We start from the raw sequence: 13746 nt of genomic DNA on the forward strand, positions 1-13746 counted from the left end.
CCAAACCTCAAACCCTATCTTTCTTATCTCCAAACCTCAAACCCTATCTTTCTTATCTCCAAACCTCAAACCCTATCTTTCTTATCTCCAAACCTCAAACCCTATCTTTCTTATCTCCAAACCTCAAACCCTATCTTTCTTATCTCCAAACCTCAAACCCTATCTTTCTTATCTCCAAACCTCAAACCCTATCTTTCTTATCTCCAAACCTCAAACCCTATCTTTCTTATCTCCAAACCTCAAACCCTATCTTTCTTATCTCCAAACCTCAAACCCTATCTTTCTTATCTCCAAACCTCAAACCCTATCTTTCTTATCTCCAAACCTCAAACCCTATCTTTCTTATCTCCAAACCTCAAACCCTATCTTTCTTATCTCCAAACCTCAAACCCTATCTTTCTTATCTCCAAACCTCAAACCCTATCTTTCTTATCTCCAAACCTCAAACCCTATCTTTCTTATCTCCAAACCTCAAACCCTATCTTCCTTATATTTCTTATCTTATACTTCATATATTTCTAACCCTTTAACTTCAATATATATATTTTTTTGAATTTGAAAGGTTTAATACGTTGGAAAACAATTTTACAAATTTTGAATTTGACGTATCACACAACAAATCAAACACACGCTACAAATCATATATGAAAGGTTTAAAAACATAAAAAAAAAATTGAAAATTAATTTTTTTTTAGTTTATATGAAGTAGGATGGGGAGTTTTAGGGTTTGCACATTTGGGGTTTAGGGATTTGGGTTTCATTTTAGTTTAGGGTTTATATTTACCGACGAATTAACGACGAAAAGTAAAATAAAAAAGCTAACCTCGCTCATTCCACGTAAGTTAACGAGGCTCTTACGACGTTTACTGTTACCGTGGAATATGCGAGGTAATGTATTATAAATCGTCGTAAAATTCCCGTGAGGTAACGTGGAAAGTACGACGACTGTCTCTAAACCCCTAAAACGAAACCCCAAATCCCAAACCACATCTTCTTTATCTTCTACTTCATATATCAAACACTTCTATCCTTTAACCTCAAGCAATTCATTCTAATCCAAACCGAAAATTATAAAAACACAATTCCTTTACTTATAATTAATGTCGATATCTTATTTATAAATAAACTCCCATTATCTTTAATTATATATAATAAATCAAACTCATACAAATATGAAATACATTAATCGGATTCATCGACATTCTCGTCATCACTTGAAACATCATCATTTACATGAAACTCGTCTTCAACAGCTTTCTCCGTGGGATCTTCGGTAAAAATATCCGGCAAGTCCAACCTCGATTTTATGTTGTCTTTTGTCTTCCCTGGGACATTCAATATTGTATTCATGATGTTCTCAAAGAAATTCTTCTCTATATGCATCACATCAAGGTTGTGGCGCAGAAGGAGATCCTTCCAATATGGTAACTCCCAAAATATACTCTTCTTGTGCCAGTTGTGATGAACACCGTAAGAATCAGGCATATTACGAGGGACATGCCAATTACCACCCCAGCGAACTGTTTCGTTAGCTCCGTAGTAGTCGATTTGCGCTTCAATTTGTTCTCCAGTTAGATATGGAGGAGGAGTGTCTCTCACAACCTTTTTGTGCCTAAACAAATTCTTGTTTCTTCGGTACGGATGGCCAACTGGAAGAAATCGACGGTGACAATCGAACCAACTTGTCTTTCTACCATTCTTCAGTTGAAATGCATCTGTCGTTCCATTACAATATGGACAAGCTAATCTCCCATGTGTAGTCCATCCAGACAACATCCCATAGGCAGGAAAGTCACTTATGGTCCACAAAAGCATAGCTCGCATCGTAAAATTCTTCTTCGTTGAGCAGTCATACGTCCTCACCCCTGTTGACCACAAATCTTTCAACTCTTTTATCAGTGGTTGTAGGAAAACATCAAGTGACCTTTTTGGATGCTTCGGACCGGGTATTAATATGGTCAAGAATAAAAACTCCCGTTGCATGCACATCTCCGGTGGCAGGTTGTATGGCGTAAGAAAGACAGGCCACAATGAATATTGTCTCCCTGACATTCCAAATGGACTAAATCCATCTGTGCATAATCCGAGGTACACATTCCGGCTATTGCTAGCGAAATTCGGATGTACTTTGTTAAAATTTTTCCAGGCTCTTGCATCTGATGGATGAGTCATCTCACCATCCGTCTGAGTATGCTCGGCATGCCACCTCATCTTTCCAGCAGTCTGCTCCGATTGGTACAATCTTTTCAATCTATCTGTAATTGGTAGGTACCACATCCTTTGGTACGGTACCCTATTACGTCCCCTTCCTTGCGGCTTGAATCGTGGTTTCTTGCAGAATCGACATTCTTCCAACTTCTCATCATCTCCCCAGTAGATCATGCAGTTGTCGATGCAAACATCTATCATCTCCGAAGGCAACCCAAGACTATAAACCAGTTTCTGAATCTCATAATAAGAATCAGCAGACTCATTGTCTTCCGGCAAATACTCTTTAAATAAATCTGCCCATTCGTTCATGCAACTTTCAGGTAGATTGTGATCAGTTTTAATATTCATCATTCTAGCAGCCAATGACAATTTAGAGAGACCTTCTCTACAACCACTGTAAAGTGGTTGATTTGCCGCATCTAACATTTCATAAAACTTTTTTGAATCTATGTTAGGTTCTTCATCTTCATCATCATGAGCTACGAATGCATCAGTTACCATATCATGAACCCTATCATAATCTACCATCGGCTGATCCTCCTGATGGTAACTATGTGCATTATGCAATTGATGATCAACCGGTTCTTCTTGAAAGTTGCTATTACTACTACTAGCTTCATTCTGATCATAACTATAACCTTCTCCATGTTGAAACCAGATATAATAATTTGGCGTGAAACCTCTATTTACTAAATGCTTCCAAACATTTTCACGATTTGCCAACTTTGAATTGTTACATTTCCTACAAGGACAGAATATTTTACCGCTTTCTTGGGCGAGCGGTGTAGAATCTGCTTGATGCATAAAACGCTCCAACCCAGCAAGATATTCTTTCGTCACTCTCCCGTTAGCATCTCTATGCATATACATCCACCTCCGCAACTCGAAAATATTTCCCAAGCCCGACATTTTTTTCACGTTTTTTTTCTTGTTGGTGTGCTTAAAATTATGTTCAAACCTCCATATATATAGAAAATTTTCGAATCTGGTAGTTGAATTTTGCTAGGAATTTACGACGAAAAATTAGGTTGGTGGCAAAAAAAACGTGTTAAGTTGGTGGATTTCTCGTTCTTTCCTCGTAAGTTATTTCCTCGTAAAAATCATGCTAAAATTACGACGAATTTGCGACGAAACACATTTTTCTCGGAAAAACCACGTCAACTTACGACGATTCTACGAGGAAAAGCTTTACTCGGTATTTTACAAGGCCATTACGAGGAAACTTTATTTCCTCGCAATTTCATCGTTAAGTCATTGTAATTTCACGAGGAATAGTTTTCCTCGTTAAATTTCCTTGCTAAAACTGTGTTTTCTTGTAGCGCCAGCATACACTGAGCCCATAAACATGGACGGTTAAGTCTACGTGTTCAAAATCAGGTTCCGATCGAGAATATTCTTGTCTGCATAGAGGTTTTTGTTTATCGGCAACTATTCTATTAATTCATCAAAAATACAAGCATCCTAATAAACCGCACAAAAATCACAAAAGGATAAAAACAAATCCAAAAATATAAACAAACCCATAAAAGGATAAATCCATACAATATCGAAAACTTTCCCAAAGATGAAAAAACTGATTAAAAAAAAAGAAAGATAAAAAAACTCATGAACAAGAAATATTTAGCAAAATTCCATAGCGTTATATACTTCCTCCGTTTCATAATATAAGTAGTTTTGGTTAAAAGCACGAAGATTAAGAAAATTATTATGTTATTAAAAAATATTTTATAATAAATAGGTTATATATAATTTAACCAATAAAATAAATCTATTTAATTTGATTGGTCACACTGTATTCAATAAAAGTAAAAATTATCTAGAAATACGAAAACTACTTATATTTTGAAACAAAAACATTTTCCTAAAGCTACTTACACCATTCATCTTAATCTTTTGGATCATCCTCGACCAGACAAAGAGAAGAGAGCGTAACAGTATGTACAAGATAATGGATAGGAGATAGAGACATATTTCTTGTTATTAGTGTAACAAACATTGTACAAGACAGAAGATGCCACGTGCTGTAACAGACTCTTGGCACTGTGCTATAGTGAGTTCTGACATGAAGATTTATGAAGACATGGTCATGATAAATTCAATGTTCCGAGTTATGTAATAAAGTTTAGATACATCAGTGATCTTGTTAAGCTGTTTAAGCCTGAGATCAAGCTAAAGACTTGTACTGGAATGGACCGGACGGGACCAAAATCAATTTAGATGTACGGTTATTACAAATAGCCACGGAAACACTCTAACTGGCTCAGAGTGTTTGATCCTCCTTTGTTCCCGCTTGTTTTCATTTTAATCAAAAGCACTTAACCAGCCACTAACACTTATCTCCCATCACTCTCTCCCACTATCTCTCTTCTCGTAACCAACCCGACTCTTTGTCTTATAAAAATCCTAATTTATTAACCCTAGAACCAGATTCACTCCATTGTTGTTTACTCTCGGGATAAGAAAGTTAAAAAAAAAAAGATGTTTCTTTGGCTAGTAATTGTCTTAATGGTTTCTGGTTCAGTCTCTTCAAATGAATACAAACTCCATTGGGTTATTCCTCCTGCAAATGTTTCAACAAGTCTTAACGATTGGGCTTCCGGTCAACGGTTCCAAGTTGGAGACACCATTCGTAAGCATATCCTAAACTTTTAAAAAGTTTCAATCTCTTTACACATCAAATTTGATTTTTTTTCCTTGTTTGGTTTTATGGGGTCAAAAGGATTCAAGTACAAGAAAGATTCGGTGATGCAAGTGACAAAGGAGGGTTATATGCAATGCAATTCGTCGCACCCAAGATTCTACTCGAATACGGGCAAGACCCGGTTCATGTTTGATCACTCAGTTCCTTACTATTTCATAAGTGGAACGTCTGGTCACTGTGAAAAAGGTCAGAAGATGATCGTCGAGGTCATGACCCACGACCGTACCACCACATCCGTAGCTCCTACGCCTGCAATTGCCGTTTGGTTGTGTTTCTTCAGCTTCACGTTATCTCTTGTAGCTTAGTGTCAGTGTTAGATTTAGGTTCAAATTAGCTTGTTTATGTTTGCTGCTTCTATGGTAATTTCGTATTCTTTTTTAAAAAAAAATTAGAGCTCATATATTTGCTAGTTGTACAGTTTTATATAAACTTTTTATTTGTGAGTCTAGTCTCTCTTTTCTTAATATACCTAGTGGAGATTGTTTGACATTAAAAGAAAACACATAGATTTGTTTTTCATTCCATACCACTGTTTTCATAATTACCATTTAAATAAACAAATAACACTTAAAATTTCTTTTAAAATATACACTTAAATGTGACATAGCTTCCAATTTTTTTTAATGTTTTACTATTATTACAAAAAAATTATTCGTTTACACACGGAGTTTAATTAATTAATCGCACTCAGTTTTAAAGAAAACTATAATAACATAATCATAGTAATTAATTCAATGATTGCAAAATTCCAAACACTTGACGGAAGCAACATTGTCGTCATTGTCTTTTATCCCAACAACTATGATCACCATGATCTAAAAGTGTAAACAAATATTTTATTCTTGATTATTTTGGTCCGATCAAATCAAATATTCTTAAGAAAATATTAATAGTTATCGAAATTTTAGCAGATGTGATTGCTTAATTCATTTATACAAAACAAAATTAAATCATTTGCCTGCTTCGAATAAAGTAGGTACAATTGTTTTTTTTTTTTTTTGCAAAGTAGGTAGGTATAATTTATTTTGGAACTCATTGTTAATTCTCAAACGGGCCAATTGTTTCATTAGTTTTTTTCTTCTTTCTTTTAAAAGGGTTAGAGTCATTTTCACAAGTTTTGTTTAGTATATGTTTCTTCTATATGTTTTCCCCGTAAATGTTTCTTTTAATAGATGAAAGGCCGCATTAACCTAATTCACCAAACTATAAACACATTTATACATATATAAATTAATGTAAACATAGATTCTTATATTGCACTAAGAACCCGACCGTAAGAACTTTCCAATAATCATGTTCTAAGCAACACTTATTGTGCCCGCACATGTGGGAGGTGGGATTGGTTTTGTTTTATATATATGTTTCCTGTTTTTATTGGAAGTGTTGCAAGAATTTAGTAGAATTGTATGGAACTTGATATATAACTAGGAACAACTATTTGAAAATTACTACGATAATGGTGATAGTTACTTACGGTCTTGCCGATAAAACTAAAAAGTACATTATAGCTACTAATTAATACGAGAAAAATATCGTCACTATGACACTATATATATATATGCATACATGATACATATTGTATGAGAAAATTATAATACATTATTGCACGCCATGCATACTCCGATTCAATCTTACATACATGAAATGAAGATACTAATTACTTATGACAATTATTTTATAGATATGCTACAATGTAATATCACATTTTGTCATAAAGGAAAAGCGTATCATCAAGATTGGTGAAGAGGTCCCAAGGCACCAAAGGGTCCGTCATATCCAAGTCCCATTGCTCTAAAGAGATTGAATCTCCTGCAAGATATGATGAAGATTCACTTCTTGAAATATTACTATATAAAGAAGAGAACGAAGAAGACGAGATCGATATCTCGTTGTCTTGCATTGCGAATAGAGATCCGATGTCTACTTCTTCTGCATATAAAGTTTTGCAGTTTTCTGCCTGAATTTCTTCATCATTATTGGATACTATTAACGGTTTCGTTGTTTCTATTATAACATCATCTTTTCGTTGTTCCTTGGTTTCTTCTTTTTCTGTGATGGTAGAAGACATGTTTGGATTTGTTATCTGCTTAGGTTTTGTTCGGCTGGTGATACTATTTATTGGTTCATGCGCAGCCTGATTTAAACCAAGATGTATCATCTTCTTTTTGATCTTCGTATTCCAATGGTTCTTTATCTCGTTATCCGTTCGACCAGGGAAAAGTGAGGCAATTTTAGACCACCTACAACGTCCAAACACTCATAAAACATGTAAGAAGAATAACTATAGCATTTCTACAGCATATAAAGAAATCCTATCAATGTCACTTTGTAGTACAAGTCTCATAGACTAATCAGAAAGTAGCGTACCACGTGAAGGATAAATGGACAAACTTATACAAAATGTATAAATCCCCATATATATTATTCATTTTCCCACAAACAATTCTTCACTCAAAAATAACACACTCCCATGCACAACTATATACGTTGAACTTAGGTTTTAGATAACATTTTCATAATTGATATAAAAAAAGAAAACATTTTCATATTTTAACCCAAAAAGAAAAAAATTATCCTGCGGTACCTATTGCCAAGTTGAGAGTGAAGTTCCATAATCCTATCTTCTTCAGCATCAGTGAAACCACCTCTCTTGAGATCAGGTCTCAAATAATTAATCCATCTCAATCTGCAGCTCTTCCCACATCTCAACAAACCTTCATGCACATGTAAAGACTAATTAAACCCCCAAAGAGAACATAAAATGCAATATGATAATAAAATCATAATTATTTTTATTTTTTTGAATAAAAAAAAATAAAAAAAATCATAATTATGGATGCAGATATCTATACATGTGTTTGGATAAAGAAAGAAGACCTGCAAGTTTGGGGACGACTCTCCAGCAATGGATGCCATTGTTAAGAATGAAGTTCATGAGTCTATGATCTTCTTCTATAGTCCATGGACCTCTTTTCAATCCAATTTTTTCGCAGCAAGGTTTTCTCCCCATTTATTCAAAGCAAACTCTACGTAGTGGCATTAATCAATAAATAGCATACATATCGATATGATGCTGATTTAAAGCAAAGAGGGAGCTTGATGAGTTAGCCAAAAGTATAAAGAAGAGAGCTTTCAATCAAGTAATGGGCATTACCTATAAATAATAAGAGGTGAGTTGGGAAGGGCAAATATTCTCTCTTTTGACAGGTCACTTACAGGCTAAAAGACAAATAAATCCAAGTTTAAAGCATAACACTAATAAGAGAGGCAGTAAATAATGATTGCCGAGATGATTAAACAAAGAGTTAGTGAGTTTGTTTTAGAATAATATGTGCTTGTCGACAAACTTCTTTTTTAGCTTATGATTCATTAACTATCTAAGTTTGAGCTGAAGCACTGGCAAAAATAAATTTCATTTTTACTAATCCAAAAAAATATTATTTGGGAAGTCGATTGAGATTTCATGAGTACAAACATTTCTAAACAAGTTTCCATAATGCAATTTGCAAGTATTATATGTTTGCTTTATTGTGAAGTTCTTATTGTTGAGTTTATGATCATAAATAGTATACGATTTCTTTAAATGGCAACTAAAGGAATTAACTAACTATTAGTATTTTGTTAAAACAATTGGTTAATAGATAAACGATTTGAAATTTGTTTGGATCCATCGGTCCCCTTCTTCGAAGCGTTGTGCTTGTTCTGTCATCAAAGCATCTTTTACTTTTGCAATATTCTATTTATAAAATATGTTGTATATAATTATTTGTTATGAACCTTTGAGGACTCCACTTTTTACGTCATAGTATGTTATTTTGCTTTTCATGATTAGGCAACTTGCTTAATAAAGAAAGTCAATTTTATACTCACTTGCCATAATCTGTGATATTATTATTTTTTTTTGAAACACCAAATATTTCATTCATAAAACTTAGCCAACTACAAAGATATAAACAACATCTGAAAGTAGATGTGCGATCCTACTGGATACATTCAATACAAGGCAAGAGAAAGATAGAGACACAAGCTTGATAACAAGTCAAAAGAAAGTTCAAAGGTGCCACATACAAGTAAGCTCCAAGAGAGATTACATCGTCCTTCAAGTTCTTCAACGGGAATAGTCACCGTATATTGTGATGTTGAATGATCCATAACCTCGATGCTCATCGAAATGAGTATCGTTGTGCCTTCCGGTCCCAAACGAACCATCACATAAGGCAACAAACGGTAAGGAAATCGACAATGATCATTGACTACATAGCCAAAGAAAGAGTCCTTCTCACGAAGAGGGATTTTGGTGGAAGTTGTCACTCCTACGAAGTGGAGGATGGTGAAAAGTGGTCTCTCATGGCCCCGGCATGAGGAAGTTTGGCTAGCCTTTATTAAGAAAAGTGCTAAGGGACTACAATCTCCAAGCTTTGATAGACTCCAACTTACTGACATAAATTTCTTGGTATTTGCTCTTGTTGGAGTTGAACTTTGATGGTGTGCTATGCTTGAACATTTTGGAAAACCTCCAAAGATTGCACCAAGGATTAGAGTATATCCTTCTGATCCTAACATTTGTAGCTTCACCCAGACTGAAAGAGGATTGAGCTTGAAGATGGATTCCTTGAAGACAATAACTGAGATCAGGCAGAAACTTTTCGCAGCTTCAACATTACCGTGTTGGAGCCAAGAGGGTTTATCTGAAACAGAGTTGAGCCGCAGGTCAATGAAGTCTAACCAGCTTAAAGAGAATGAGCAATTGTCAGTGTGTAGAGCTGCAGGAGGTGTTCGCGGTGGGAGTCCCCAGCCGTCAAAACTTGCTTGCAGTGATATAAGTGAAACCCCACAAACACCGATGACCAGATATGCATCTGAAATCAGGGCAATAGAACAAGGCAGAGAGGGAAAACAAGTGAGTACCTTGAACCCAACGATACGGCCGGAGAGATACAGCAGTTCAAACCACCAGGATAAGTATGGATCCCCACACACACAAGTAGTCAAAAGTAGATCTGAAACAGGCGTAGTTAGTAGCGGCTGAAGAGGGTTACAGGTGAGAAACAGGATCCAAAGGGCTTTGGCTTGGTAGCAGCGACGACGAGCGAAGCCATCCACGACGGAGAGAACCACAAAACCAAACGCCTCGAGAGATCCGTGAAGCAAAGTAGCATACAAAGGAAAAACAGGAGAGAAGAGAGCAGAGCATGGCGAGAAGCAGCGACGCCGGCGAGCTGTGGAGCTGCCGGCGTCGGAAACCATATCTGATTTTAGGGCTTCGATAAGTGTGCCTGAGAGCGTCTCCTTTTATTATTCCTTTTTCGATTTACAGTGTTTATATGATTAATATAATCTGTGATATTAATTTAATTATTTTAATATTGAATAGTCGTATAACTCATTTAGTCTAATTGATTAATTTAATTAATTTAATTTTAATTATTTTAAATGTTAAGTATATCACCTCAAGTATCCAAATTGTATTAGTTTTTCTCATTGAATTATTATTCTGTTATGTGGACATTCAATTTGCATTATACTACTTAAAACTAGGTCATCGGGGGCAATTATCTATATATGAGTATATGATGTCAAAATAAGTTTAAAATTTTATTTACCATCGACGTATATATAATGGAGGTTTCTGTTTCGTAAATCTTACATTACTGTTTGTGTTAGTATGTGCTTTTATACGACCTTAGTCGACAAAATAACTATATCGAATATTCTAATTATAGCGTTTGCGTGGTTCATCATAATCTTAGCGAAAATAAACTTGCAGCTAACAATTATTCGACTTTGTTTTGGTTCACTGATTCTGAACTGATCAACTGAACTAAACTTTAGACTAATGTAGAGTATTAAATACATGAGGGACCATTGGCAAAAAGATTTATACTAGAGGCCATGAAGAAAACTAATAATACGAGTATACGAGAGACCAAAGTCAAACGACGTATCCATTATAGGCCCATTAGAATCTAATCTTACGTTTCTAGCCCACTAGGTCCAACCTAATCCCGTATCTCCAGTATATTAACTTGGATTTTATGATAAAATCAAAGAAACGAAGTAACGAAACTAAACCAAAACTAAAACTATATTTCATATCAAATCAAGAGCCAGAAAACAGACCGGATCGATCCGTAATCAAACCGGTACAATTTGGTTTGATCAAGACACGTTCCTCGTGGTGACGAGGAAGTAATTAGCTGTTCCAGTACATACAGTATAAAATCACAAATGGGTGTCCACTAAAAACTTCAAACACACCACCATGTTCACATCTCTGTCCTTTTCTATTTTAAAAAAAAATAATGACTAAGCGGAACAACGTGTAATGATAACGACTAATGGTTGTTTCTACACCAAGGCACATTCTTATGCGTAGACTTTTAAATTTACTAACATTTTATAAACAACCCGATCTCTCTATATATTCAAGAACCCGTTTATTGATAGATATCACAGAGAAAAGCAAAAGAAAGAAACTGAATAAGAAGAAGGAGAGGAATCAAGATGGCAGCAAGAAGTTCTTTGATCCGCTTTGCCTTCGTCTGCATTGTCTTGGCCGTCTTGGTCATGACTGCTGAGTCGCACAACGGAGTCAACCATGGTCCGGCTAAGTCTCCATCGTCCCATGATCCCAAGGCTCATGCTCCGGCACCAAGTGCTGCCACTTTCTCCGCCTATCCTCAGCTCATCGCCACCGCATTGGTCGGTGCCTTGTCCTTCGTCTTCTAAGCTCTGTTTCTATTCATCATTCTATTGCTTTCTCTCGGAATTTTTTTCTTTTAACTTTATTTTTTTTTCATGTCTTCCTCGTTTCTTGTATCTTGAAAGACTGTAATCTTCTGTTGCTATCAAAATAATAAATCCTGTCTAAAAACATTTCTCCTTTTTATGCTTTTGTACCATATTTTCCTCCTTTGAACCAATCATATATCTGACCAAGGCACTATAAAAACTCATATGAAAATATATGAATGTAATAAATCAAATTCCAAATTAGATATATATATATATATACACAGATGAGTTTTCCTAAACAAAATAATGAAATGACAGCCTTAAGTTACAATAATGGGCATGACTGAACAAACAAAGGGTGCATTCAGACATTGGTTCTGTAAGAAATGTGTATATCTTATATTTAGCTACTAGATCAACCACAAGCTTCTTATATACACTCATGGATATAATCTCCAAGCATCGCGAAACAAACATACACATCAATATATAGAAACAGCCTGCCTGAATAGGAACTTAATTTTAAAAAAGAAAGAAAAACTTACAAAATGTATATATTAATATAGACAGATCACACTAATGTTGTAGTGATTTGAAACCAAAACTATAAGTACAATTCAACTGCATCAGATTTGCAAAATGAATAAACATGCAGACAACTTAAAAAAAAAATACATTAGAACAACAATAACTAATGACAACGAAGTTAAAGACCAGCTCAATAATGTGTGTTTAAATTCTTTTTCTTAATGCCTGTCCCAAGCTCTCAATAGTTACAAGACTCATTCTTCTACGTTGACTTTGCATCTCTCCACTAACAATTTTTATACAATCTTTTACTCGTTTGCAACATCATTTATATATTAGCTGAGAAGACAGGTAGAGAAAATACTCATCCAAGAATTGTAAGGCCATATTGGATTAGTTTTGCGAAATTTCCTAGTTCTATAATTCTCTATTCTTGATTTATCAAAAAAGATTATATTATTATTCTTGATATATATATACGTGCCACAGCAAAGGAGCATGTCTCAAACAATCGAAAGATAAAGGTGGCCTTTACGATAGAATAATGGGCCTAATAAAGCCCAATAAGTACTTGATATTGTAAATTACTTTTCTTGGAGCCCAACAGAAACGCGTCTGGATTCGACGTTTTGCCTTATCCGTAGCTCATCATTTTCGTCGCCTCTGAAGAAGGAGACAGAAAAAAAAAATGGCGCAGATGGTTGCGATGCCCGTAGCCCACTCGCTCTCACTCATTTGCAGCTGGAATCCTCTCACTCGCAACACTCTTGCTCTCCCAGCTTCGAACGCTCCCAGTGTAATAATTTCTCAAGAACTCTCTCTCTTTGATGTAATTAAAGTTCGCTAACTTTGGTTCCTTTTGTTGAAATGCAGAAGCAGAGTCTAACCATCAGATGTGCTCGTGTTGGAGGTGTGGAGATTCCGAGTAACAAGAGAATCGAATACTCTCTTCAGTACATTCACGGCATTGGCCGAACCAGAGCTCGCCAGATCCTCGTTGATCTCCAGATGGAGAACAAAATCACCAAAGACATGGCTGAGGAAGAGCTCATCGTGCTTCGTGACGAAGTCTCCAAGTATATGATCGAGGGTGATCTGGTACTCTCTCTTTACATAGTAACAGTTCAAAATGTCTTGCCCCTTTTCATTTATTGAGATTAGAGAACTGAACTGTTAGATTGCTTTACTTTGTGTTTGTGCAGAGGAGATTCAATGCGCTTGCTATCAAGAGATTGAAGGAGATTCAGTGTTACCGTGGCGTTAGGCACATCCAAGGGTTGCCGTGTCGTGGACAGAGAACCAAGAACAACTGCAGGACTCTTAAGGGCAAGAAGATCGCCATTGCTGGCAAGAAGAAAGTTTCAAAGTAACCCATCTTCTTGATGTCCTTGTAATACTCTTTTTATTTCTCTGTTTAAAATGTGATTTGTGTAATCCCTGAGACTTTGTTTTAATCGTGAGCCCTTTCCAGATCTTCTTCGGCTTTATCATGTAAAAGGTTCTATTTATGACCGTTCCAACAGATGTATTCTAGTGTTTCTCAGGTCAAAGATGATAAGCTCTAAGATGTT

General features: G+C 35.6%; 3 protein-coding genes across 3 annotated transcripts; 2 read left to right on the plus strand and 1 right to left on the minus strand.

The window, feature by feature from the left end:
* Window positions 1–4658: 4658 nt before the first annotated feature.
* On the plus strand, window positions 4659–5319 carry LOC106317562 (early nodulin-like protein 1). Its single transcript, XM_013755360.1, has 2 exons — window positions 4659–4840; window positions 4931–5319. Exons 1-2 carry the CDS (start codon window positions 4690–4692, stop codon window positions 5215–5217), a joined length of 438 nt encoding a protein of 145 aa, XP_013610814.1. The 5' UTR covers window positions 4659–4689; the 3' UTR covers window positions 5218–5319.
* Window positions 5320–6526: 1207 nt separating this feature from the next.
* Window positions 6527–8021, minus strand: LOC106317233 (myb-related protein 315-like). Its single transcript, XM_013755085.1, has 3 exons — window positions 7790–8021; window positions 7497–7626; window positions 6527–7152 (listed from the first exon to the last, which is right to left on the minus strand). Exons 1-3 carry the CDS (start codon window positions 7920–7922, stop codon window positions 6612–6614), a joined length of 804 nt encoding a protein of 267 aa, XP_013610539.1. The 5' UTR covers window positions 7923–8021; the 3' UTR covers window positions 6527–6611.
* A 4803-nt stretch (window positions 8022–12824) lies between these two features.
* LOC106319053 (30S ribosomal protein S13, chloroplastic) lies at window positions 12825–13703 on the plus strand. Its single transcript, XM_013757268.1, has 3 exons — window positions 12825–12971; window positions 13049–13273; window positions 13378–13703. Exons 1-3 carry the CDS (start codon window positions 12864–12866, stop codon window positions 13543–13545), a joined length of 501 nt encoding a protein of 166 aa, XP_013612722.1. The 5' UTR covers window positions 12825–12863; the 3' UTR covers window positions 13546–13703.
* The last annotated feature ends 43 nt before the right edge of the window (window positions 13704–13746 follow it).

Source organism: Brassica oleracea, chromosome C9 (assembly GCF_000695525.1).
Source record: "Brassica oleracea var. oleracea cultivar TO1000 chromosome C9, BOL, whole genome shotgun sequence".
Classification (NCBI taxonomy): domain Eukaryota; kingdom Viridiplantae; phylum Streptophyta; class Magnoliopsida; order Brassicales; family Brassicaceae; genus Brassica; species Brassica oleracea.

Excerpts from the sequence above, each read along its gene's own strand:
- LOC106317562 (XM_013755360.1), top strand. The coding sequence starts at position 4,690 with ATGTTTCTTTGGCTAGTAATTGTCTTAATGGTTTCTGGTTCAGTCTCT. Across the intron at positions 4,841-4,930 it reads CCAAGTTGGAGACACCATTC|GATTCAAGTACAAGAAAGAT; the intron begins GTAAGCATATCC and ends TGGGGTCAAAAG.
- LOC106317233 (XM_013755085.1), bottom strand. The coding sequence starts at position 7,922 with ATGGGGAGAAAACCTTGCTGCGAAAAAATTGGATTGAAAAGAGGTCCA. Across the intron at positions 7,627-7,789 it reads AGTCGTCCCCAAACTTGCAG|GTTTGTTGAGATGTGGGAAG; the intron begins GTCTTCTTTCTT and ends ATGTGCATGAAG. Across the intron at positions 7,153-7,496 it reads CACTCTCAACTTGGCAATAG|GTGGTCTAAAATTGCCTCAC; the intron begins GTACCGCAGGAT and ends TGGACGTTGTAG.
- LOC106319053 (XM_013757268.1), top strand. The coding sequence starts at position 12,864 with ATGGCGCAGATGGTTGCGATGCCCGTAGCCCACTCGCTCTCACTCATT. Across the intron at positions 12,972-13,048 it reads CAGCTTCGAACGCTCCCAGT|AAGCAGAGTCTAACCATCAG; the intron begins GTAATAATTTCT and ends GTTGAAATGCAG. Across the intron at positions 13,274-13,377 it reads ATATGATCGAGGGTGATCTG|AGGAGATTCAATGCGCTTGC; the intron begins GTACTCTCTCTT and ends GTGTTTGTGCAG.